The sequence below is a fragment of the Penicillium hispanicum genome (genome assembly GCF_028827665.1).
Source record: "Penicillium hispanicum strain IBT 35686 chromosome Unknown utg000002l_segment0_segment0, whole genome shotgun sequence".
Classification (NCBI taxonomy): Eukaryota; Fungi; Ascomycota; class Eurotiomycetes; order Eurotiales; family Aspergillaceae; genus Penicillium; species Penicillium hispanicum.
This window is the reverse complement of record NW_026623194.1, coordinates 452,234-477,331: the sequence shown is the minus strand read 5'-3', so window position 1 is coordinate 477,331 and position 25,098 is coordinate 452,234. Positions and strand designations below refer to the sequence as shown.

At 48.7% G+C, this 25,098-nt stretch overlaps 7 protein-coding genes across 7 annotated transcripts; 4 read left to right on the top strand and 3 right to left on the bottom strand.

Annotated features, from left to right (window-relative positions):
• Positions 1 to 1,601: 1,601 nt before the first annotated feature.
• On the bottom strand, positions 1,602 to 3,368 carry N7459_001964 (uncharacterized protein; the record flags this gene model as incomplete). Its single annotated transcript, XM_056941149.1, has 4 exons — positions 1,602 to 1,635; positions 2,217 to 2,528; positions 2,647 to 3,071; positions 3,348 to 3,368. The coding sequence occupies 4 exons, from the start codon at positions 3,366 to 3,368 to the stop codon at positions 1,602 to 1,604; spliced, it is 792 nt and encodes a 263-aa protein (XP_056803004.1).
• Positions 3,369 to 4,245: 877 nt separating this feature from the next.
• N7459_001963 (serine hydrolase domain-containing protein) lies at positions 4,246 to 6,184 on the top strand (the record flags this gene model as incomplete). The annotated part of the gene is made up of 4 exons (XM_056941148.1): positions 4,246 to 4,780; positions 4,854 to 4,931; positions 5,029 to 5,284; positions 5,353 to 6,184. The coding sequence occupies 4 exons, from the start codon at positions 4,246 to 4,248 to the stop codon at positions 6,182 to 6,184; spliced, it is 1,701 nt and encodes a 566-aa protein (XP_056803003.1).
• Positions 6,185 to 7,451: 1,267 nt separating this feature from the next.
• On the top strand, positions 7,452 to 9,157 carry N7459_001962 (uncharacterized protein; the record flags this gene model as incomplete). Its single annotated transcript, XM_056941147.1, has 3 exons — positions 7,452 to 8,098; positions 8,240 to 8,549; positions 8,624 to 9,157. The coding sequence occupies 3 exons, from the start codon at positions 7,452 to 7,454 to the stop codon at positions 9,155 to 9,157; spliced, it is 1,491 nt and encodes a 496-aa protein (XP_056803002.1).
• Positions 9,158 to 13,594: 4,437 nt separating this feature from the next.
• N7459_001961 (S8 family peptidase) lies at positions 13,595 to 14,878 on the bottom strand (the record flags this gene model as incomplete). The annotated part of the gene is made up of 1 exon (XM_056941146.1): positions 13,595 to 14,878. The coding sequence occupies one exon, from the start codon at positions 14,876 to 14,878 to the stop codon at positions 13,595 to 13,597; it is 1,284 nt and encodes a 427-aa protein (XP_056803001.1).
• A 1,006-nt stretch (positions 14,879 to 15,884) lies between these two features.
• N7459_001960 (phosphotransferase family protein) lies at positions 15,885 to 16,784 on the bottom strand (the record flags this gene model as incomplete). Its single annotated transcript, XM_056941145.1, has 1 exon — positions 15,885 to 16,784. One exon carries the CDS (start codon positions 16,782 to 16,784, stop codon positions 15,885 to 15,887), a length of 900 nt encoding a protein of 299 aa, XP_056803000.1.
• Positions 16,785 to 17,434: 650 nt separating this feature from the next.
• On the top strand, positions 17,435 to 17,947 carry N7459_001959 (uncharacterized protein; the record flags this gene model as incomplete). Its single annotated transcript, XM_056941144.1, has 1 exon — positions 17,435 to 17,947. One exon carries the CDS (start codon positions 17,435 to 17,437, stop codon positions 17,945 to 17,947), a length of 513 nt encoding a protein of 170 aa, XP_056802999.1.
• A 1,265-nt stretch (positions 17,948 to 19,212) lies between these two features.
• N7459_001958 (multidrug resistance-associated protein) lies at positions 19,213 to 24,582 on the top strand (the record flags this gene model as incomplete). Its single annotated transcript, XM_056941143.1, has 15 exons — positions 19,213 to 19,437; positions 19,494 to 20,246; positions 20,321 to 20,603; positions 20,669 to 20,902; positions 20,979 to 21,209; positions 21,449 to 21,852; positions 21,920 to 22,082; positions 22,153 to 22,518; positions 22,579 to 22,696; positions 22,758 to 22,829; positions 22,875 to 22,990; positions 23,047 to 23,188; positions 23,248 to 23,817; positions 23,912 to 24,304; positions 24,366 to 24,582. 15 exons carry the CDS (start codon positions 19,213 to 19,215, stop codon positions 24,580 to 24,582), a joined length of 4,287 nt encoding a protein of 1,428 aa, XP_056802998.1.
• Positions 24,583 to 25,098: the final 516 nt, after the last annotated feature.

The following is a 25,098-nucleotide window of genomic DNA, read 5'->3' as shown; positions in this document are numbered from 1 at the left end:
AGATATAGGTTCTCTAATATTATACTAAAGTTAGGGGTTAAAATAAAGCTATACTACCCTAAACTACACAATAATACTAATAAAGGAGCCTCTATTTAGCTTAGCTACCTATAAATTGTAGAATATATTCTATACCTATTCTATAACTAAACAGTATACTATAATATCTTACTAGCTATAAAAAATATTTATTATATTAGCTTATATAGTAACAGCTTAGGTCTTAAAATATCTCTTTAGTTATATAAACTATCTAGTATTAAAGGATATTATATTTAGATCTACTTACTTCTTATCTAAAAGTTCTATTACCCACCAATAGAAAGCTTTATTATATAAGTATCCTAAAAGATTTACGCGAACAATATCCTTAGTTTTAAGTAGGATTTAGGTATATAAAACACTAAAGAAAGTATAAATATTCAGATAATAAAAAATACCTTTAACAGTCTTAATATAGATATCTAAATTAGGATCTAATATAAAATAACTAATCTCTTTAGTTTTCTATTAAGATCCACCTATATCTAGTCTAGGGTTACTATCACTTCTTATAGAGCTAGTAAGGCTAAATAGTCCTAAAGGACTAAATAGGCTAAAGACTAGCTATTATATTATTAAGATCTATATCTATATTTATAACGCCTATATATTCTATACTAAAATATATATTATATTATAGATCTCCACTAGCTTACTATTTCTATTAGATAGGTTTAGGACATCTATAATAGGTTTAAATAAATTATATATAACTAGTTAATTTACTAACTATATAAGTAGTAGCAAATTAGAAGAGTCTAAGGGTAACACAGTTTCTTAATACTAAATAAATAAGTTTTATTTTAATACTTAGATAGGTATAAACTATATATATAAGCGGTTTCCCTATACTAATTTATATAGGTTTAAAAAAAAGCATAGATTATATAAGTTTAGATTGTTAAATATAGCAACAGAGACTACTATAGGTATTACTTTAAAAGGCATTGCTTACTACCAGATTATATATATATATATATATAGTTAAAATCGCGAATAGTATAATATAGCTGCAATCGATTAATCGCCTAGTCTAAGGGATATAGGTATTCTTATAGGAGACAGGGAATATTAAAGTGAGAGATAATATAATTAATATATATTTAGAGCTTAGCAGTGATATCAGTCTAAGGAGGATTCTAGGTATCAGAGTAATAAAGATATAGCTAATAAGCTAAATATACAGTATTCGCGATATCTCTATTATAATTATATAATATAGACATACCACCTATATATATAAGCTGATATAATCGAGGTTTAACCAAACCCTATATATACACATATATAACACATACGCGACACGAGAAAGAGACAGGACGAGAGAAAAGGTATAAAAAGCGCAGCTGTCGAAACTCGACAGTGAGGATTCAAAGATAAGCACACACTAAAAACCAGCAAAGTGCATAGATCAGGCTCGGAGTATAGATCCGGCCTGTTACAAATATCGACATTAAGTGCGGCTGCTGGAAGCCAGCAGAGCGCGTTAACGGCGCGTGCAGAGGATTGAAGGACTCGAAGACTCGCAGTCGTTCAATCGGATCAAGGACGTAAAAAATTTAAACCCAGAGAACCCTGGCGAACGGAGACATGCTACCAGTTGGTACGATGTAAGATGTGTTATTGACTAAAATATGAGGACGGCTACGTAATGATGTTATTCTGGAGTCACCTGACTCTGCTCCGTAACATTAGTGGTGCGATTACGGCTAAGCCGTGAAGCGACTCAACATACCCAACGCAAACGCAATATCCGGCCGCGTGCCGACCATCAGATATATCAAAGAACCAATGGCGGTCGCATAACGAGCTTTTGCTTCCTCGTCCGGATGTTCCTCGTCTGGACGATGATTCAGGATTTGCTTGGGATTTATCGGCGTAGACTTCGGCTGACAATTCTCCATGCCAAAGTCGGAGAGCACCTTCTGGATGTACTGATGTTGGTGAATGGACACGGACCCATCGACGTGATAGTTGAACTGGATCCCGAGGAATGAACGAGGGATGCCCAGATCGTTTAGTCGGAACTCAGCTATACGGCTCTTCGGTGCAGTTGTATGTCAGGGGAGGTTTGCGCGACGTGGAACAGCGGCTGAATAAAGCTGAGGCGGAAGGAAAAGAGAGGGAGTAGCCCAATAGCCTCGAGCAATTCTTCTTGGGCGCCGACGTCGTACCGGCTGAAAGGTTGGCCGTTTTCGAGGATCGCTTCGGTTATTTCGACAATCTCGTAGAAGCCCCTAGATTTCGATTTGCCTACAACATCGGCGGGGTCTCCTCGTCCGGGCTTTGCGAACTGCTTGTCGTCAAGAATCGCATCGACGGTGAGCACGGCCACGAGATAGTTCGCCCGGAGCAGAGAATGATGGTACCCGGGCATAACCTGGCGCTTCTGGCAGGCTGCGGCAAATGCCTGGCACCACACGTCTAGTCGGAACCGGATGTTTTGCGGTTCCACGGTAGTCAAAAATTCCTCGCCGCCACCACTCCTCTCGACATGTCCACGCAAACGAAGTCATGATGCAGGATCTGCGGTCCGAATGGAGAGGCAGAGGCATCTGACTCGGGTGAATGTCCGAGAAGTGTATTGAGGGGTTGGAAAATGACCGGTCCAGGTTGAGCCATGTCGTCGCAATTATTTCAAGCAGGGTCAGCAGATCAGAAAACGGCTTGGTCTGAGGGCTCTCGCTGACGTTCTCCGCAAGCTTGATGGCGCTCCTTAGATGAGTAAGGAGGCCGTCGGCGTTGCCCTGCATAAACTCGAACATAAGAAGCACGCAGCAGGCCGCTACGTTGCCCAGAGACACCTGCTCGCTCTGCAAACTTTCTTCGAGCTGCGACCGGAAGTAGGCGACTGCTTTGCAGTACTGTCCCAGCGCGGACTGATATAGGCTGTTTGCCTGTCCGTTCCAAGGCGTGAAGAGCTCGTTGACCGGGCATCTCTTGCTCATAATGCCGGTAGCGATGACCGCATGGCAGATCGTGGGATCCTGGTGAGCCAGTTGGAGAAGCGGCGGCGACCAGCCGTGGTTCTCCAGCGCGGCATTTAGTAGAACTGGAAGCCCTGCGCTTCTTGCTCGTTGGCGATGGGTATGCGAGGGCCAAGACAGCGGAGAGAGACAGTCGTAGCGTGGCCGCCGACCCGACCGTCAGTTAAGGGGTCGGTGTATCCATCGCAGATGCGTCCCGTCTTGGAACAATTGGCACAGATGAGCAAGGGGCAGAGGAAGAGGAGAGGACGGGGGTGACGTACTAGCAAGTCCCACACCCTATCCGGCTTTTAGGCGCGCTAGTCCGGGATTACTTACGCGGCAGCGAATCGCAGCCATTCGAACCTTGGCAATATTAAAAGACTTGGCGAGGGTAAGGTTGAACCCCAACTAAAGCACGGGTAAGGTACAGAAGAAGAATGGCTTCCCCCTTGTCTGCGCCCCCTTTTCAAGGCTGAGGTATCCACTTCCGGCGCGGTCTGCCGCACGATGAGAATTTGGAAGAGTTTGGAGTTTAGTAACTAGCGAGCACGTATTGATTTCGTGGTCGCCTATAATATCTGTTCTAACTATTGAGTCGTCTTTCCCCTTAATTGCCGTATCTCCAGGAGTGTCAGCCTAACCGATAAAATTCACCTTGATTTATTTTTGTATCGCCGACGAGGACGCTGGATGAGATGTGTCTCCTTATGCTAAAACGAGCCCGACAACGAAGTATTCTTAGCAATACCTAACTATGGGGAGAGTGTACTATGGCGTAATCACGAGGCAGCGGTTTTAATCACAGTGGAGTTGAATTTTACACACTGACCAATCACTAGGGCGGCTATGTGCCCGATAACCTCTTTTCAACCGGGGGCATCTGGTCGCCAGCATACGCCAGGGCCAATTACAATAGTACGAGTGGGTGTCTAGATGCGGCAGTGGATGTCCCATCAGCCCTATTTCTGCCTATACATAGTACACAGTGTAGAGCATGACTGCCTCAATTCAATGACCAATTCTCAGACGAATTCTTAGCTGAGGCTGTGCAGACCTGCCATGGTCGCAACATCGTTCGGACGGCGATAAAACGTCTATATAAAGCATCGGCGAACACCTCACTTACACCCGCAAGCCGGCATCAGTATCTCGGGTCCTAGTAGATCTCCTGCCTTCCTTAGCCTCCATCTCCATCCTCCCCGCGACTACTTTTGTTCCCTCCTTCTCATCTACTATGAAGCTTCGATACTGGACCGGCTTGGCCCTGTCAGGAACCTCCTTGGCGGATACCATCGTGACGAGCAACTCCGCCCTTGCCAACTGCCCGCCTCTCGGTGCAGTCCTACCACCACCGAAAAGGCCTTCTTCGTCCGCGGCAGTGAAGGAGGTCTTGTCCCAGTTTGAGACAATCCAGAAAGAAGCCGGCGCGCTGCTAGGAAACGCGACGGGTTTATCGCTTTCCATCGCGTCCGCGTATGAGGACGAGGTTCTCGGCAGCCTGTCATATACCCCACAGCTTTTCAATGAGTCCGGCGTGCACAAGGTCGATGGCAACGCCGTGTTCCGCATCGCGAGTGTCAGCAAGGTTATTACCGTCCTGGGCCTTCTTATGCTTGGCGACAAGATTAGCTTCTCGGATCCTATCACCAAATACGTCCCCGAGCTACAGAAGCTCTACCAAGATCCACAGAACCGCGTGACGGCAGTCAACTGGGATGCCGTGTCTCTCGATTCAATGGCCAGCCAGCTATCTGGTGTTCCGGATGCCTGTGAGTAATGACTAATTTCAGAAAGCGTGAGATCAAGTAACTTCAGATATGCTGACTGTGGAAACACGATTAGTGGGTAACGATCTTGCCAATGATCCTACGTTACAGCTGACCCAGTACGGTCTGCCCAAATTGAAGTCTAACGAGTCCAGTCAGTGCGGTGACCTCCCTGACCAGAGGGGATGCACTTGGGATGGTAGGTCTAGTGTCCGGTAAAGTAAGGCAAATGACTAACTTTTTTTGCGCAGACTTCTGGAACGACATGGGCAACCGCGCGCCAATCTACGCTCCTTACACTACCCCAGCATACAGCGACGTTGCTTATGACATTCTCGGCCTTGTCATCGAGCGTGTCTCTGGCCAGTCTTATGGAGATTACGTCCAGAAGCAGATATTTGAGCCCCTGAATATGACGCGTACATTCGTCGCCACGCCGGCTAACAGCCTCGGTTTCATCTCCAAGGAGTCCAACTGGTGGGGAACCAACCTTGGCCTCGAGCAGGCGTAAGCTCCCCTTGATGTTTGTCCATTTTGTGGTCTGCGACCAGTTTTTACTAAGTGACGTGTCGCAGCGATGGAGGCCTGTACTCCTCGGCCAATGATCTCGCCAAGTTCGGCCAGGGCATCCTGAACAATAAGCTCATCGACGACGTCAAGACCCGAGCCTGGCTCAAGCCTCACTCGCACACGTCCTCGCTTGGAATCTCTGTCGGCTCTCCCTGGGAGATCGCCCGTACCAACAACCTGACCGCTGATGGCCGTATAATCGACATCTACAGCAAGATCGGCAGCGTACCTGACTACAACTCCATCTTTATGGTAATCCCGGACTACGGGCTCACTGTGTCGATCCTCTCGGCGGGTCCGCAGTCCAATGTGGGCATCCAGTTCGGTCTTGCAACCAAGGTCCTGCAGCCGCTTGTCCGGGCCTTCGAGACTGCCGGCAAGGAAGAGGCTACCGTCTCGTACGCCGGTACATACGCCAACAAGGAGACCAACAGTACCATCAAGCTGGGAATCGACAACCAGTCCGGACTCGTCGTGGAGAGCTGGGTCATGAACGGCCGGGACATTAAGGAGACGTACCCGGCCATCGCATCAGTCAGCTCTAACCCGCCGCTGTCACAGTACTTGTCGATCCGGCTCTTCCCCGCCGGCCTACAGAGCAGCAACTTATCGGCCTGGCGCGCCGTCTTCGACACCCTGGCACCGGCTGGCGTCCCGCAGGAGGATGAGCAGGTCTTCATCCTTCAGTTTGCCTGCAATAGCTGGGAGACGATCGACAATGTAGTCTACGGGTATAACGCTCTAGACGACTTCGTGTTTGAGCTCGAGTCGCGCAACGGCACAGTAGCCGCCAGCATCACGCCGAGGGCTTTTCGACAGACTCTCACTCGTACTTGATTTGAACCAGATGGATTCTCGCGTTAGATAGCCTTGCTTACATGTTGTCATGTGTCCCGCTCTATTTGACACAGAATCGTGGAACAAGGACTGAAGAGAGTCGAGATGGAGAGGGTGTGAATTATAGACCCATGTTTAATATTGATATTTGGTTGCACAGATATCCAACACGTACTACGCAGTAGACATCGCCAAACCCCGACTTTTGGGGGGGAAAAAGAAAGAAGAGTGGGACTGGGAGGGCAAGGGGCTCACTGAAGCAAGTGTTCTGGATCCCCATGCAAAGCAAACTTTTGTTAGCAACCTCCATTCCATGGGGGTAATTTAAGTCTACTAGACTAGCATTTCTAGGGTTTCTTAAGTATGTGAGAAAAAAAGTGGGTCAGGGGTAGACTAGAATTATTTCCTATGCTCGTACGAGGATTGAATTTTCAGAAGTTTCAAGTCCTATCCACCCACATATAATCCTTAAATCTCTAGGTCTTAATCTAAGTCCTTTAGTCGTACGACTCGTTCAAAAATCGTCGAGGATTTTTTGATAGGGTCAAGTTAGGCGGGTAGGAGACCGACTTTGTTACAGGAAACATAGATTTCTTTGGGGCTGCCAGAGAGGTACGGGTCCAAATCAGTTGATGGCCGTTCTTTTCCTAGTCCTGATTGGCCTTTTGCATATTTAGTGCCGATGAGACCTCCCTTGCTCAATCCCATGGAGCTTCCAATTTTGATTACCTTGCTCACAGAGTCAAAACTTACAATTGCCCGCTATCAATCTGGCTCTTAGCTGTTAAGATGAGAATATCAACCAGTGGCTTGTAGATTTCAGACCTGAGTTGTCAGACAGCCTTAGATGTGCAGTGTAGATAGCTTGGTCTAAGATCTCGTTTCCTCTCTGTTTCTCCTCCCAAGCACCTCTGTTGGCGGTGCCTGAGACGTTAGGCAGCCCCCCCCCCCCCCCCCCGAGCGCGCTGTGTGTGCAGATAGCTTCGTCCCTCAGCCTCTTTTTCTCCCGTCCTCTCCCTCCTTCGTACCCTCCGTTCCCTCGACCTCCTCCTTCTCTTCTCCGCGCACAAGCGTAAATTCTCTCCTTCTGTCTGTTTTTGCGATCATTCAGCATCTTGGCCCTCGGCCGTCTACAATCGTGGTCAACTTTGTTTGCTCTGCTTCTCCGTTTCTGCTCTGATCTGTCTACACCTGACTGGATCTGTTCTTTCCGTTTCTTTCGATCTTGACATTCTATAGGACGCTACATCATCGCGACAAGATTGAAATGGAGAATGGCACCGCGACAGAGATTCGCGATCCCATCGACGAGGTGTCTGACGCATTGGAAAGCCTAGCAGATGACCTGGAGGAACGCCTGTCGCGTACGGATGAAGAAAGCCCCTCGGATGAAAACGCTGACGATGGAGAGGAGGTCCAGGACGATGTTTCAAACGGAGGATTCGAAACAGCGTTCCGACTCGCGCTCAACGGTTCTCAGCACACACAATACGTGCACGAGACGCTGAGCTACCTTGGCCGTCAAGTGGATGACTCAAGCCTAGCCTGGGAGACCATCTTCCTCCATCTCCACGAAATGGATGAAGAACTAAAGCGCCAAATAGACAGCTTCTCTCGGGGTGTTTCGATTTGTAATCGGCTCTTTTCTCGAGACGTCCATAAGCTGCCTCTGGCGCCTTCAAATCGAAGACAGACTTGGCCAAGTCAAGATATTACGATCGACGTGAGATGGAACAACTTGGTTCAAGATATCACACAGTTGTCAAACCGGCTCATTGTCCCGGCAACACTCACCAAGCCGACAGGGACGTGGGATGCCCCGCTGGCTATCATCTGGAACTACCCATCTTGGTCAAGCCAAGGCTGTACCTGGGGACAGGTTCTCGATGTCTCTAATCCCTGTGTTAGAATGCAGTACGCTAAACTGGGACCAAACCCGAACATCAGAACGCAGAACAGGATTCCTATTAGGGAGCCCTGGAATGACACTGGGGTGAAGTGGGAAGAGAATTACCCGAATTGGAAAGCCATCCAGGAGAAATGTCACGCGTTTAGTAGATGGCTCAACACTCGATCGAAAGTCATTATTATCCTCAGCAAGGAAAACTGCTCATTGCCAAGGGAAAGCCTCATCGAGATTGATGACTCAAGTGAAGTTGTCAAGGTTGCCCTGCGTCCTCATAAGGGTCGCCCCATGCTGTTCGGCATGCAGCCTTGGTTTGAGGTTGTGCGGAACCGAAAAACCAAAGCAATTCGCCAGCTCATCTTTTTATCTTATCATACGCAAACTTTTCTTTACGATACTCACCCGTGGGATGTTCGTGTTTACCACGATCTAGTGTGGAATGCTGCTTGCGGACTAGCGGTATTCAAGTTCCACGACCAATGTATTTTCTCCGTCATGGATCGTATAGGAAGATTGAAAACCCATGGAAGAAGCACTGCTTGGTCCGTCGAGCCATCAACCTGCGCAAACTCGAGAAGCAGAATGGCAGCACACTTCCGGAACAAGCAATCTTGTACGCTTTTCGCCATATGATGTTGAAGAACCCGTCCTTCCTACTGGTTCCAGATATTAACGGTAGCTATGTGGGAACGATCATTCGGTTCTACGTCAGTAAAGCCTGGCAGAAGCAACACACCCAAGCATGGAGAAAAAGCCCCGAAGGAGCGAGGATGTTTGATACCGCAATAATCAACCTGCTCGACCCCAAAGCAATCCAGAAGCGACTGGCCACCAACAAGGAATTACGCGACTCGGAAGCTTGGAAGAATTCCGAAGCCGCCAGGGAGGTTTTGCAAGGTTCGAAAAAAGGTGCTCGGCGTACCAAAAGATGCAATGCGTGGAGCGCGAGAACGGAGGCCTTACTCAAAACGAAACAGGTCCGAGAAATACTATCAGCTGGGCCCGACGAGCTTACTGCTTGCCAACGCCGGTCTCAAGAGCGGTTGCAAGGCTTGCGATCAGACTGAACGGCTCGCTTGCGTAGTTATTTCAAAGCGCACGTCATTTGGTGGAGCAAGCACTATCCAACGGGACTTCGATTTGAAGGCGACGGCTGTAAGGAGGCTGACAACTTTCAATATGATGAAGTTGATCATTCCGCTGTCAAGCTGCAAGGCGCGTGGTCGACGATCGAGAGGAGAAGAGTCGAGGTCCAGAACCCACTTCAAAAACTAACTTCGCCGCCGGTTCATCACGCTTAGAATATCATGTCATCTTTGACCTATGCCCCCATGTCCCGCATAACTTTCAACACGTCGTGGAAGATGCAGTGCTGTTGCCATTGCGGAGTGTTGAAGAAACCAGCTGTATCGCGGTAGCCGTCCGAAAAACAGCAACGCATGGCGTGACTCGAGCACCATTTACAACCCTGTCTGTCTTTCCCAACATGCAGGTGGAAAGAATATCTTAGTAAATTGAATAATAATCTTTCTGATTACTTGGTGAAAGATCAAAAAAACACCTCCATTATGACAAGAGTGGGATTCGAACCCACGCCTCCGTAAGGAGATTAGGGATCGGACTTGGATGTCCGGGAGTTTCAGGGTGGACCCTAAACCTAACGTCTTTACCACTCGACCATCTTGCCATACTTATGCAAATTCCTTGCCTTTGACATCTAGACTGCATCCGGACTCGGCGCAACGGGAAGGTTGGGGGGTTCGCCAGGAACTCTCCTATCCTCTGAGGGTCATCTACTTCTCTTCTGGTGAGAATTACAATGATCGCACAAATCGGATAGTTCCATCATGGACAAAGTCCCTTCACTGAGTAATCCGGCGAGTCGCCCATTTCTCGATTTTTGACTGCGAAGAGTGTTGCGCTCGGCCTTGTACCGCGGTAATCATGGTAGTCTTCGACGGATTCCAAGTCTATTTTGTAGTAATACTGAGTCAGGCTCGCCGCTGATTTGGCTAATCCTAGGCTGAAATTTGATAGTAACATACTAGGTGCCAAGGAAGGTTTGAAGAGGATCAACGTAAGCCCATAATCCTATATCCAAGTGGAACTAAGAGTCTATGCAGTAGTTACACAGCAAATAGTAAATCCATCCTAGTACCTACCTGATTTCACACACTAGCGCGTTTGTAGTATAGTGGGTGACTATATATAAATCTTTGCTGGTGTAAGTTTTTTGCTTCTGCTCTGTTTAGTTTATACTCTCCCTTTTTTTGTTCTTTAGTGGCGATCTTGCCGCTTTTAATAGCACTATCAGTAGGCTTAGTGTAGAGGTTTGGGTGTATAAAGAAGGGGTGATGAAGAAAGGAATATTTTCAGGGGCCAAGTATAGAGATCTGTAAAAGTTACTATAACACTAGCGCTCCTACTGGATTAGGATTCAATGTTTGAAAGGACTTCCGGGGATGCCGTCGAGCTCTTTGGGGTGGATAATCCTTTGAAACCTTAGAAGAGTTCAGTTTATGGCCAGAGCTGTATGACTGGAACGAGCCGTCACCGTTAAATGAGCGGAGAGACCGTCGATCCTCGACCGCGCCGCGAGGGTTCAGGGTCCAAATCCTTGACCCCCACCCGACGCTGCCAAACTGTTTCAAACCCCAAGGAATATAGATTGGGGACTCCAATCAAAGCCGGCTTCTGCAGCATTATCACACCCTAGGGCTTTCACATTCTGACCAAGAATCTCGACTGAGTCGCAGGAGCCAATGCTGATCGGGTGCGAGACCAGCAGGAGATAAGCGAAGAGATTGACAGAAAGATCTACAGCGGGGAGCGAACGAGCCCGCATGGAAGAGAGAGACTGCATGCGCTGGGGGAGCGAGAGAGAGAGAGAGAGGAAAAGAGACATAAAGCGAGCTCAACATCACGCTGCAGAGGCTGCCTCACTATTCAGGTATCCCTCATCACAATTAACATAAGCTAGCGCGTCTTGGAAGTGCATAGCTGACATTTTAGCTCGGCCCCTATCTCACAGGGGTCTGTTGGATCACTACAACCTTGGTCTTATGTCGAGTCATGGATGCTCAATAATTATCCATGGATACACTATCACTACTCAAATCCGAATGGGGCCAAACCATGTGGCTTACCTCCGAAGAGCAGGGGTATATAAGTCGGTGTCATGAACCATCAATCGGTAATATCACAGCCCTCAATCCTAGCTCAACGGTGATAACATAGTCACCATGCGTTCGTTCAATCTGTTGGTTAGCCTCCTCGCTGGCTCGGGGATGGTGTCTGTTGTATATGCCAAAAACGTCTTCGCTTATTATATGGTAGGTCACTGCTTTACAATTTCATTCTCCTCTTTTATAGCCCGATCACAGTATTGATATTCGATAATATAGATCGGAACTATAAATGCCGACTATACAAAGAAGGATATATAAGATGCTATTGCTATCGGATTAGATAGGTTTACTATGAATATCGGGGCTCTTACTGCGTTTTAGGCTTAAAGCTATATTAAAGAGCTATTTGATACCGCCGAGGGAACTAATTTCTTCTTATTCTTTAGCTTTCATATATTCTAGGACTTAACTTTATCCAACTATATTATTTTGTTTAAATAGTATTAGGACTATTTAAACTATATATATATTAGTTCTAATAACTACTCCTAATAACGATGACATGGTGAATGGGAGGCCAGAAACGGCCGCTTTTGACGCCGTTTTAGGTGTTGGAATGAGTGTGTGGAGAACCGCATTAATAGTTTATCCTTTTCCTGTATGTTATGATTAGTTAAGCGTACGCCCCTTAAATTGGCAGATTAGGCGTAATAGCAACACAGATTTCTCATTGATTCCTATTGGACGGATCCCCTCCCTATGCTGACAGTTTATATCCATGGATATATTGTCTGGTTTAGCTAATTTGCATTATGTATACTTAGGGCTAGTAGTAGTATACCCTAGGGAGATCTAATTGGTTGAGAGTCTAGCCCATAAAAGTGGACCTTCGGCACCGCCCGAACTCTCCTTCCTTCTCCTCCCCAGCTTTGAACTACCTATTCTTTGGACCCTGCACTTGGGATTTCTTCCGTCCTTCGTAGGCTTGCCTTCGTCACAAGGTCCCGGGTTCGAACCCGGACAAAGTCGAATCTTTTCCCCCGTCTGGAGCACGCTGTTGCCAACCGACCAGTTCCCCCTACCAGTTTATATTATCTGCATTATTGTTACGACTCAGTGCCCGGGCGCACTTAGCCAACAGGCCAAAAGACCAAATATGCTAGAACTCTATGTTCTAGCATGCCCGGGACCGATATAAGTAGCGCGTATCGTTAGGCTTAGGTGAACCACGCCTAAGTCCTAACACTTATTCAGACAGCAAGGAACTGTGCTTAGGAAACCTAGTTAATATACTGACGGTAACTGGTGTATCCGGGTCGTCACACACGCTTAGTTCTGTTGGATCTAGAAGGACAAAACTGACTATAGACAAAGCGCGAGACTAATAAGTCCTACGAGGCGATACGAGGGGGGAGGGGCAAAGCACGTAGGGGGTGGCGGAGCTTGGTGATACGGATCAATAGCAAAAATGCCTTATATAGATAAGAGAGAGGTAAGATGAGAAAAAAATAAATGATCAGAGGAGCAAGAGGCGATCTTATAGAGGCACGCACAGGGAAGGAAAGGACAAAAGCGCTAAAGCAAAAGTGATGGATCTAAACTAGAAAATGCATTCCACAGTTACCCTCCGATATGGTGTAGTGGTTAACATCGCCGTCTTTCACACGGCAGCCGGGGGTTCGATTCCCCCTATCGGAGAATCACTTTTTCTCCTCATTTTTTTGTCTCATTGCCGTTAGCGGACATTATTACACCATTACGACGGGGAATAAGTTTATTACCATGGCCCCAGCAGTTCTTGCAACCTGCTAGATTCTGTGGGGTATCCCAGCGAGCGGTTTTGCCAAATACTCTGTAATATCATAACGAGGACTCTCAGAATTTTGTCGTTAATGTCTCGATTCTCAGTGTCCTCGGCGTCCCACTCCGATTCATTCTTCGAAGATATTACCCTACATGAGTAGCTATACAGTAAGAAGTAACTGTCAAAAAGGGGTATTGATCTTTTCTTGACATCCCCACTACAACAATTCTTTGAGGCCCCTGTAGCAAAAGGTTATATCCAGGAGGAGTAATGACTGGCCCATCTTCACAGAAATTGACCCTGTTACGGTCGAGAATCATTTGGGCACGTCTAGACCAAAGATCGGGAGAAAAGTGCTCCATGGCACCGACCGGGGATAGAGTTGCAAGACTGCCCATCATTATACAACTTAAATTAATAAAATTAGGGATATGTAGGAGGAAAACGGCATACACCTTTCATGCATAAAACCATACAGGAGACTAGCAGTCAAGGAAAACCATAAGAGATTAGGACTATTTTAATATTTGCAATCGTCATCCCTTCCCGAACCAATCTCCAAGACTATACCTTTATTGGATCACACAGTTGGCAAATGGCTTGTCAATTGTCGTTTGAAGGTTCCAAATCCCCAATAAAGCAGATCCAGAGCGGCGCGCCCATGCGGAGCCAGTATCTGCTTCAGAGTCATAGGCAGTCACAATCTTCTCTTTGACTGCTTTGGCCGGATTGCTGGAAGCACGGATAGTCGAGTCGGTGGAGTAGAAGTACGCTGCAAGACCAGCCACTTGCGGCGCTGAGAAGGACGTCCCGTGCTTCCGAAGAAAAGCATCTCCCGTACCTGAAGCGCATTTGATACCTTTATCATTTTTATCCAGTGTAGGAGCCCAAATTTTCACCAACGGGCCACCTTGTGAAAAGGCTGCTCGACGGCCAAGAACATTTATTCCGCCAACGACTATTGTGTTGTTTTTGAAGGCATCCTCTTGCGCAAATAGGGCTGGGTATTTGTTGGTGTTCTTGATGGTTCTGCCATCATTTCCAGCAGATATCACGAGGAGGGCCCCTTCCTTCACTATAGCCAGGTATTCCTGTCGATATTTTTCGAGGGTATCGGGATCCTCAGTGAGCCCCTTGATATGATAACTCAGATTCACCACAAAGAAGGTTGGAGTGTCCGTGGCGCCCTTGGCAGTCTTTTGTTTCGTAGACCGAATATCCTCGACAAGCGCTTGTAGTCCGGCGAGGTTGAGATCGTCCTCAGTACCCAGCCCTGGAACCATCGTAAATTCCGCGCCTTTTGCAATGCCATGAAGAACACCGACAGCCTTATCTGCGACGCAGGTTCCGTGACCTTCGTATGTGGTGTCTTCAGTGCTGACTGTGAGACCTGGTACTGGAAGAATGCTGATTTTCCCTCTTGTGACGCCTTTAGGGAGACCCTTGGAAAGAAACTCCGAGTGCTTGATATTCAAACCGGAGTCGTGTGCATAGATACGGGTCCCTGCGCCGGCGGGAGGAAGAAATGCCCACTCAACCAGGTTTTGCAATCCCTGTCCCTCCGACTGTGACCAGAACTTCACTTCGTCGCGCTTAGTTTTAGCAAATATGACTGTATTATCGCGTTCCACAAGTCGGCCATGGACGTCACGTTTTTCTGGGGGTGGTGAGTCAAGGATATTGCCGAATGCGTCCATATATGAATATTCCGGGGGGTCGTCGATTTCGTCAGTCTCTTCTGTGCCTTCATTGTCCCAGCCGAGGTTGACAAGGTCTTTGTCAGTACTTGAGGTAGGGGAGCAAGCTATTGACTGCAGCAAGGCCAGAAAGATAGGAACAATGAAGGTGAGTCGCATTATGAGAAATAGGACATTGAGATATAATCGGTCAACAGCAACCATCGGCGGGACGGTTGACCGACATGCTCGTTAGGGGCATTTCTTGGCCCTACGAACAGTGACTCCTCTGAAATTTCAGCACCCCCTGGCCCCATCCGCCTATATTATCCATACCACCTAGGACATGTACGCGCTAGTAGAACCTACTAAATTGTCGCGTTTTAACGCGTTTTCCCCACTAACCCTCCATATATGTACGGCCGGCCCCATAAGGCCCCCGGGTCTGTTGACACTATATATAGAGTCTGCTAGTGCACTGGGTTATAACTGAGATAAAGTAACTCTACTTTTGTAAGTATATATAGGGCTACTATTAGAAGAAACAGGCGATAATCTTGTCTTATTATCGTACTCTTTCCGAGATGGAATCTTAATCCTTCAGAGTTTGGGGGAAAATATAAGACTTGCCCTTCTCTGCACGATCTCTGGCCCATAGCAGTAGCTGTGCCGATCTCCGACCATTCCTATTCGGGGTGCACCGACGAGCGGAGACGAGCTGGTCCACCACACTATAATGCTCGTATTTTGATTCTATTCGTGGTGGCCATATGACCAGGTACCCACTAGAGCTCCCTCTCTCTCTCTCAGGCAGTTAACTATATTTAAGTCTATATTTAAGTGAGGATGCCGGATGGATGGCGGGTAAGCATTTTCGATATGGTGCGACCATGGTAATGAGCTATGCGACCGGGAGCATGTAAAAGAAGAGTGAAATAGAAACTGAAGCTATGATATATATAATCTGCCGGTAGGTCGAAATCAGTCGCCGCTGAGCTTGGCCTATAATATCAAAATCTCCCCATAATTCCAACAATCCGATATGGTTTAATAAGGTATAACGATGAAAAGACCCATGATTTTACGTGGCATTGTGTTGGGAAAACCGTGGCGCTTCCGCGCAAGCAAAAATAAGGATATAGTCAGCACAAGTCCAGTCAGAACCATCAAGAAGCACCAGTCAATACTACTCTATAATAACTGGATTACTCCTATGTATTTGCTGCTGCTTTTCATGCTCATTGAAATACAAGGCAGAACCATTCTTTTGTGAAACATCCGGTAGGCCGGTTTCAAAAGTCCATGCACAGTCATCGTCGTATCCCTGCGCGATTCTCTCAACATCGACGAGAGCATCCCACGCCGCCAATGTCTTCCTGTATCTTTCCTCTCCTTCATCGATATTGACAGGATCTAGGTCTTCTCGGTGCCAGGCATCACACTCGTGGCGTAGAACAGACCTCAGCACATCTAACAGTTCCCTCCTCCACTCAGGCTGGTGGCCCCCAGACAGCCGTGCCGCGACGTATTCAAAGTATGCGGGCATGATGTTGGCCGTCTCCCAGTCCAGGAAACCCGTCACCACGAGCGTGCAGGGGTCCACAAGAATATTCCGGTCAGACAAGTCTCCATGCGAGAGGACAGGGCGGTCCCAATCACCTGCGCCGGTGGTGCCACGCTGAACTCGCTCGAGAGCGACTGCACGTTCCGCGACCGGGGCAGAGGCCTGTAGCGCGCGGACGCGGGAGTCGTCCCACTCTGAGCGGGAGGCGCAATATGTATGCGTCTCTACGCCGAATTCGGAGAAGAGAAGGTATGGCTGCCGCGTGGGCCGGCCGTAGTAGGAGAAGTGGTGTGTACGCATACGCACGAGGAGACGGCAGAGCTCCGCCTTGACGGATTGGCGCTGCGTAGGAGTGAGCGAGGGCCAGAGCTCGACTAGCGGTGTGCCTGGCTGGTGAGTGAGGATGAGGCCCTGTTGGGTGTGGTTAGGCATCGAGGTGTCAGGGGTAATTCTCGGAAGCGTGACAATGCAAACGATACGTGGGACACAGGAGCCTAGAATGGAACGTGCGAGCGCGGTCATGTAGCCTTCGCCATCGTCAGTGTCAGTGCCCAGCTTAAGGATGGTGGATGGAGAATAAGTGAAAAACTGGCGTCCAACGGTTGGAACGGTCGGCCCTGAGAACAAAGGCAGGTTGGGGAGAAAGCCAGGCCTCCCGAGGAAGCTGCTCCGGCTCCTGGGAGCTCGCGTCGTGTAGTGTCATGGTGAGCGCTGATCTATGGATACGTGGAGTATCGAGCGGTGTTAAGGGTTAACTAGCCGCTATATTGGGGGCCTTAGGCCCCGAGATCTCGGGCGATATTACTGGGCGAGAATAAAATAACTTTTGATAAAACAGTCAGGCCCCCATAGGGGGAAAAAAATAAATAGATTCAGAACCGTCCTATTTCTTTCGTCCACTTTTGGCCCGAGTTGGTTCTCAGTGTCCCATTTACGATCCCTGCTTAGCGCCTTGCGGCGGGGTCGTTACACCTATGGTACAGATGGTGATGCTGATATCCATGGAGGGCCATAGTGGTGCCTGATTTCTGAGAAATCGAAATGTACGACAAATATTAACGGAGTTTCTTTGCTCCGAGAGTCCCCTTTATCCGACGTTTTCATGACCTTGGGCAAGCCACAAGTCAAGAAATTAATATCTCTTCATTTAACAATCTTCAACTCAAATAATCATGCTTACCCATCTTCTAAACACGTTCATCCCCTTCACCACTCCTTCTGCGCTCCTTGTTATTGGCAAATTTGGTGCCACAGTCCATGTTCTTCATCTCCTACCCGAGAACGGCACCATCGAACGCTTCAGCCTCACAACCCCATCTTCCACCACGACCTTCCGCTACGGTGGAGCCATAGAGCAAGCACGTGAGCAGATAGGTGTGGTCACACTTCACGTTGGGGATGGCGAGACTGTCGACAGTTTCCTCGACGACGTTGAGACACGAATCCGTAAGCCGCGGAATGATGATTCCTTGGGCTCGAGTCCGGCACAGTTACAGACAGGCGGTTTTGAGGTGACTCAGCTAGTGCAAGATGTCCTTCGGCCTGCAGTACTCGATGTGATTCACGAAAGAGAGGAGCGGGAGCGCTCTATACGCGCCACGCAGACGTACCCTGTTTTTGTTGTTTGCATCGTACGCTCGAAGGCTGGGAGGATCCTAACTGAGCCAACGAGCTTTCCTCCATAAGTTCCCATCAGTTCTTGCGCTCAAGATATGAAGAGCAACCATGGTATTTCAAATAACATTACATGCATCGCAGTAATAAATTAATATAATTTTATTGAGTTACTTTGTTAGAATACTGTATGAAAAGAGCATTTAAACATGTAGCGTAGCTAGTCAATAGAGCTCGGTGATGCGGATCAACAGTAGAAATTCCTCACCGGCATATCACGGACGGAGACAACACAGCGACGGAAACGGAACGCGAGAAGCAGGAATGGGCGGGCGAAACGAGAACGAGCAGTCGAGAAGGGGTGACGAGGGGACTTTATAGAACCACGCACGACGACGTAGAGGACTACTGATACTAAACCCAGAGAATAAATGATGTAGCGTTCTTTCTGACAAGAAAACATCAGTTATCCGATATGGTGTAGTGGCTAACATCGCCGTCTCTCACACGGCAGCCGGGGGTTCGATTCCCCCTATCGGAGAGCATTTCAACTTTTTTTTCCGTTTGCATCACCAGTAAACACAGGATTGTCAGTTGATATTTATCTACCAAGTACACACTACCCATGATAATATATTTCTTGAAACATTTTGTGCAACGGTAGAAGAAGCATTTGAAGATGACCAATACTTTTTGCGTCCTTTTTACTACGGGATCCCTATACAAAATATATATCTGAATTATACACTCACCTTTAGTGGAATGCACATTCACCATAAATTTTTTATCTTTACTAAGTATATAAGAACTATAGTTCAACCATTTATCTAGGATATAAGAAACCGATGTATTATCATATAAATAATTTTAAAGAGGTTGAAAAATCCCCAAATCGCTATTTTGGCGGGGAAATTTCCAGTGTGTCCAGACTTATCGTACAGGTTGTAGGTAGCGCGCTACACTGGATTCCAAGGTTTTTCATCTGCTTCCTTGAATTCTATATTTCGCCAATGGTATTCGAATGAGCGTCGGTAGCTATTCCCTTCAAGGCAATCATGGAGTCCATGGATCTTCGGGAACCCGGTCGGCTGTGACCAATCCCAGGCCTGGTATAGATTTAACTAGATTTAACTAGTCTAGACCTCACAGGCCAATGCAACCCAGCATGGACACTGATAAGAGCCCAGTGAGCTTGGCTTCCATGAGAGACATGGGCGGCAACAAGTATTTACTTTATCTCCGCAGCCCCCGCAGCGTTAATCCACATCCCGCTGATCTCCTACATCAATCCTGCCCTGGCTAACGTATCCTCCCAAACCATCGCACCGATGACACGATGAAGTCGACCCTGACGAATAACCCGTGCGGGGACGCCTGGTTCGGCCCTGTGGTGGCCACAGGGAGCTGTCGCGGCGGCTTTGATTTTACGGTACTTTTCGAATCGACCCTCTTAAACATCGCTCCGGCCACATGCTTCCTTCTCCTGGCGGCGTTTCGCCTGGTCCAGCTGTATCGTCGATCGCCCAAAGTGCGGACGTCCAGATTCCGGTCAGCAATAGCTGTGAGTGACCCTGCCGATAGCAGCAGACCTCCATGTTGAGCCCACTGCTTCGATAGATTGCTTCCATATGTTTGGCTGCCATCCAGCTCATCCTTCTGATCCTTGTCTCCACAAAAGCCCTGGTTGGAGGACCCGCCTCCCTCGCGGCCGCTGTCTTGGATGTGATAGCTGCATTGACCATTATTGTGCTCGTGGATCTAGAGCACGTTCGGTCCATACGACCCTCATTCCTGGTGTCGACCTATCTGTTCATCACCGTGCTTCTAGATGTTGCCCGCGTGCGCACGGCCTGGCTGCTTCCTACGAGTCGGGCATACCCAGCCTGTCTCTCCGTCTTCATTGTCGCCAAGCTGTCGCTGCTGGTGCTGGAAAATGTAGACAAGAGAAAGCGGCTCCTACCAAGCGAAAAAGAGAAGTCTGGCGAAAGCGTGAGCGGACCCTTCAGTCGTGCATTATTCGCCTGGTTGAATGACCTGCTGAAAACTGACTATTCGGTCTTCTTAACTAGTGACGCACTGCCCACAATCCATGAGAAGCTGTCGTCGCACGATCTCTCACCCATGTTCGCGCGGGCTTGGGAGAATTGTAATCAGAATCGAAAGAATGCTTTGCTTCTCGCTGTCGTGAAGTGTCTGCGATGGGACATGGTATCCATCGCGATTCCTCGGCTCGGTGCTGTGGGATTCGGCGTGGCCCAGCCCTTTCTGATGGGAAAAGCCGTCATCTTCTTGCAGCAAGGCGACGCCTTCTCCCCAAACGTGGGCTATGGCTTGATTGGAGCCACTGCTATTGTCTTTATTGGAGTCGCTGTAAGTCCTGTCCTTTTGGACAGACCTCTACGTTGCGCCCTCACGTCAGAACAGTACTGATATTTCACCACTAGGTGTGTAAAGCCTGCTACGAGCACCTGGGGTACCGGGCAACAACAATGCTCCGAGGTGGTCTTATGGCTCTCGTCTTCCAGCATATGATGGACCTGCCAGTTGGAAGCACCGATGAATCCAGTGCCATGTCATTAATGGGCTCGGACATCGAGATGCTTGCTGAGTATTTTCAATCTACAGTCTGCGAAACATGGGCGAATGTTTTACAGCTGGGATTGGCGACCTGGCTGCTGGAAACCCAGATTGGCGCTGCCTGTATTGCGCCAATCGTGGTGGTGATAGGTGAGCTACCATCGCTGCCCAATTCTACCGATGGAGACATGAGTTATCTCACACTAAAATGCTAGCCTTCACTGCCGCATCGTTTGCCATGGGCAATGCTGTGTCAACCAGGCAAAAGACATGGCTCCAAGCCACCGAGAAGCGCATCAATTTCACCACTGCGGTTCTGGGATCCATTCGAAATGTCAAATTTCTCGGATTGACTGAGACCTTGCGAGATATGATTGAAGCATTCCGCGTAGACGAGCTAAACATCTCCAAGAAATTTCGTCGACTCCAGACTGTTCGCGTCTGCATGGGTAGGCAGCCCTCCAACAAGATGGATTCCAGCAGACCTTTTGGAAAGGTTCTGGATGAGCTAACCTGGGTCGCCAGTCAACCTACCCCAAGTTATTGGTCAACTAGCTACATTCGCAGCATATGCTGTAGTAGCCGCAGTGCAGGGCTCAGATGGTCTTTCCGTCTCCCAAGCTATCACGTCGCTTTCTTTGATCAGCTTGATCGTCAATCCTCTCAGTTATCTTTTGATGGCTATTCCAGATACCTTTGCGTCGATAGGCTGTTTGCATCGCATACAGGATTTTCTCAGAAACCCTGCACGCCGTGGTAAGTACAAGGGTACAAAGACGTCATTTCACGGCAGTCTAGTCTGATATATCCCCAAACGACAGCCTGGGCATCTGGTATAGGAATGATCTGACAAAGTACTGCTTCCAGAAAAAAGAAAATTTTCACAGTCCCCAGTGACTTCGCCCAGTTTGTCTCAAGAATCATCGGCCGTCGAGTTGTCCAGCCTTCGACGACAGCTCCCAGATACACAGGCCGAGGTAATCTTATCCTTACAGAATGTCCACTTTGGATGGAACAAGGCTCTACAGAAAAGGCTGGTATCACGTTCACGCTCCTCGAATCTCCGACTGGAAATCTTGTCATCATCACTGGTCCTGTTGGTAGCGGCAAATCCACTTTCCTCAAAGGCATTTCTGGTGAAACCCCGGTGTTAGATGGAAGCCTTCTTATCAGGTATCCCGATTTGGCATTGTGTGAGCAAGCACCTTGGCTGGCCAATGCCTCGATACGTGACAATATTCTGGGAGAGACTTCCTATTCCGAATTTGACCCTACTTGGTACTCTACTGTCTTGAACGCATGTGCGTTGGATATGGATATTCAGAGACTGCCCGCACGAGACGAGACGGTTGTGGGCAGTAAAGGCACAAAACTGAGTGGAGGGCAGAAGCAAAGAATTGTAAGCGATCTCCCTCCTGATAGTGCCCTGTGGACGTCGGAAACTAACCGCTCCTTGTCTATCCCAGGCTATTGCGCGTGCGCTTTATGCTCGGAAACGCATTGCGTGTTTTGACGATGTCCTGAGTGGACTGGACAATGTCACTTCCCAGTGGGTATTTGATCATGTATTTGGCCCAGCTGGGTTGTTGCGTCAGCTAGGTTGTACTGTGTTCCTGGCTACACACAGCGGTACGTGTTTTCCTCAATTCCAGAGTGTTGGATAACCGTGTAGGAAGCTGTGCTGAAAGTGACGAACCAGCTCACTACTTGCCACAGGCCGATTATATTCTTGTACTAGGCGATGAGGGTGGTTCCTTTAAGCAGGCAAATTATCACCAGCTCGAAAGTAACACCGGCCGTTACGTGCAATTAAACCCATTCCGTCGCACTCCAGTGGAACAGCCTGGTCATGCCGATAAAGCACAATTAAATAGCGACGAAGAGGGAGATATAGCCGAACTACCAACGGCGGGTCCGCTGGCGGAAGCCTCGTCTACCGACACTAAGCGCCAAAACACTACTGATTTTGCCGTCTACAAGTACTACTTCTCTGCTTTAGGCGGACTGCGAATCTTTGCGCTGCTGTGCTTTTTGACCGTCGAGGCTGGTATCAGTGGATTTCGCTGTCAGTGGTAACCAAGTCGAACATCTCAGTGATGGGTCAAATGAGGCTGACTTTGTATAGATGTCTGGGTTGAGCTCTGGTCGTCCAGCAGCTCTAGCAACTCGCGCTTGGGGTATTGGCTCGGAGTATATGGCGCATTGTCATTCGTCCAATCCAGCGCGTTGATTCTTGCCGTATTGTGTGTTTTGCTTCACTCTTATTTCCGATTCTTTCTCACTGACCTACCTTGGCCTCTGTAGTTGGGTCTGGGTTGTCATTGTGCCTGCTGCGTCGAAGAATCTTCATGCTCGTATTCTGCATGCATGCATGAGGTGGGTATGACATCGCCTAGATTCGACAGTCACTAACGTATCCAGTGCGCCCTTATCCTTTTTGTCAAACGTGGAAACGGGGACTCTCGTGACACGCTTCAGCCAAGACATGAGGCTTGTTGACATGATCCTGCCACGCGCCTTCATCAACACCGGCTTTCGTGAGTCTTCCATGAGCGATGATCCAATGAATCTCTCTAACTGTTCTGTGCTTTAGAGATATTTGCAGCGCTGGCACAAGGGGCAGTTGCCATCGCATCACTTCCATATCTGGCGGCAACGTTACCCTTCTTGATTGGGGTCCTGGTCTTGATTCAGCGATTCTATCTGCGCACATCGCGTCAACTGCGATTACTCGAGTACGTCCTTCTGATGGCCATACCATCTTGCCTTCTTTCTTCTCACAATATACGCCTAGGATCGAGCTCAAGAGCCCACTTTACACCCACTTTATCGAATCCCTTGCCGGACTAACCACGATACGTGCATTTTCATGGACCCAAGCCTCCACGTCAAAGATGCTGTCCATGCTCGACACCGCTCAAAAGCCCTACTACTTGCTAATATGCATCCAACGCTGGCTCGATCTCGTACTCAATCTGATTGTGGCTGGGCTGACGATCCTTCTCGTTGGAGCTGCCGTCGCTCTGCGTACTCGCGTGGATCCAGGTCTACTGGGCATCGCTCTCGTCATGATGATGGATCTGGGACAGATCCTGTCACATTTGATCCAGAGCTGGACGCTTCTTGAGACGTCGCTGGGAGCCATTGCGAGAATCAAGAGCTTTGCCGAGGAGACTCCCAGCGAGGAGCAAAATCTCTCTTCCCAGTGCAGGGAGCAATATCCAGAGTGGCCAAGCGGTGGGGAGATTGTGTTTTCGAATGCATCCATCGCATACGGGCTTTTCGAGACGCATCCCGTTTTACACAACATTGATCTTCACTTTTCGGCTGGGCAGAAGATTGGGCTCTGTGGTCGGACTGGAAGGTAAATTCATCAACATCCCACCCTTCCATCTCAATACCAGGCGAGTCTCTTGCATGCGGACACGATGCTGACGACTCCTTTGTCTGGCGTGCAGTGGTAAAAGTACCTTAGCATTGTCCCTTCTCCGTCTGAACGAATTGGTTTCAGGACAGATCTGCATAGACGGACAGGATATCTCGGACATACCCCGGTCGCTGGTCCGGGAACGCATCAGCTGTCTTGGACAAGGCCCGTTCCTCTTTCCAGGTACTATTCGGCAGAATGCCGATCCACAGGGAACCCTGGCAAGCGCTGATATCATCGACGCCCTGCGTTGTGTTGGCGTGTGGGATATACTCGCCGCAAGCCACGAAAAGACCGACGAAGATCTTTTGGATACAAAACTGGATGACGGCATGCTCTCACAAGGCCAGCAGCAGCTGTTTTGCCTGGCCCGAGCTCTCCTCAAGAAAAGCAAGGTTTTGATTCTAGATGAACCAACGAGCAGGTACGTTGATTGACGCATCTCTTTCTCAATTCTGAAAGTCGGCTCACAACGGAATGTGCAGTCTCGACATGGAGACAGATATCAAGGTGCAGAAGATTATACGGGAGCTTTTCCACAACTGCACTGTTGTCATGGTGGCACATCGGATTCGGTCTCTACTTGATTTCGACCGGATTGCTGTTTTGGATGGCGGTCGAGTTGTCGAAACGGGCAACCCGCGCGAATTGCTGAAGCGGCCGAACGGTCAATTCTCGAAACTGTTAAATCTGGAGTCGTGACCTCTGCATTCTGTTCCAATAAGGATTGGGTGCAGGTGGCTAGACACCTGCGTCTGGTCGAACTAGGGACTGGTTTGGCATAGAAATTATGTTCTACCGGTATACATGCATTGACCGTAGTCGCGGTCATCATCCAGACTGTAGCTCCTAATTACGGCGGCTTGGGGGCTGGGAGGCTCATTGGAGGAATCGGGGTCGGCACGTTGGCCATGATATGTTGCTTTCCTTGCGTTGAATCGCCAGGACGACTGCCTCCACAGCCCGAGCCAGTTGCGTAGCCTCCCGAGCACCGACGACCGGGTTCAGGCCGAGCTCCACGGTATACTCGGCGAGATCAGCTTCCAGAAACTGGTACAAGAGAAGCAACACCCTCGGAGCGGCGGGACCCAAGCTCGAGTTGTTGCTATGGTCGGGTCTGTTCTGGCGTAGGTGCTGGAGACGCACTGCCGTCGACGTCGGCGAGCGCTATTCAGATGTCTGCGTAGTACCGTAGCAGGTCTATGAAACCCAGGCAAC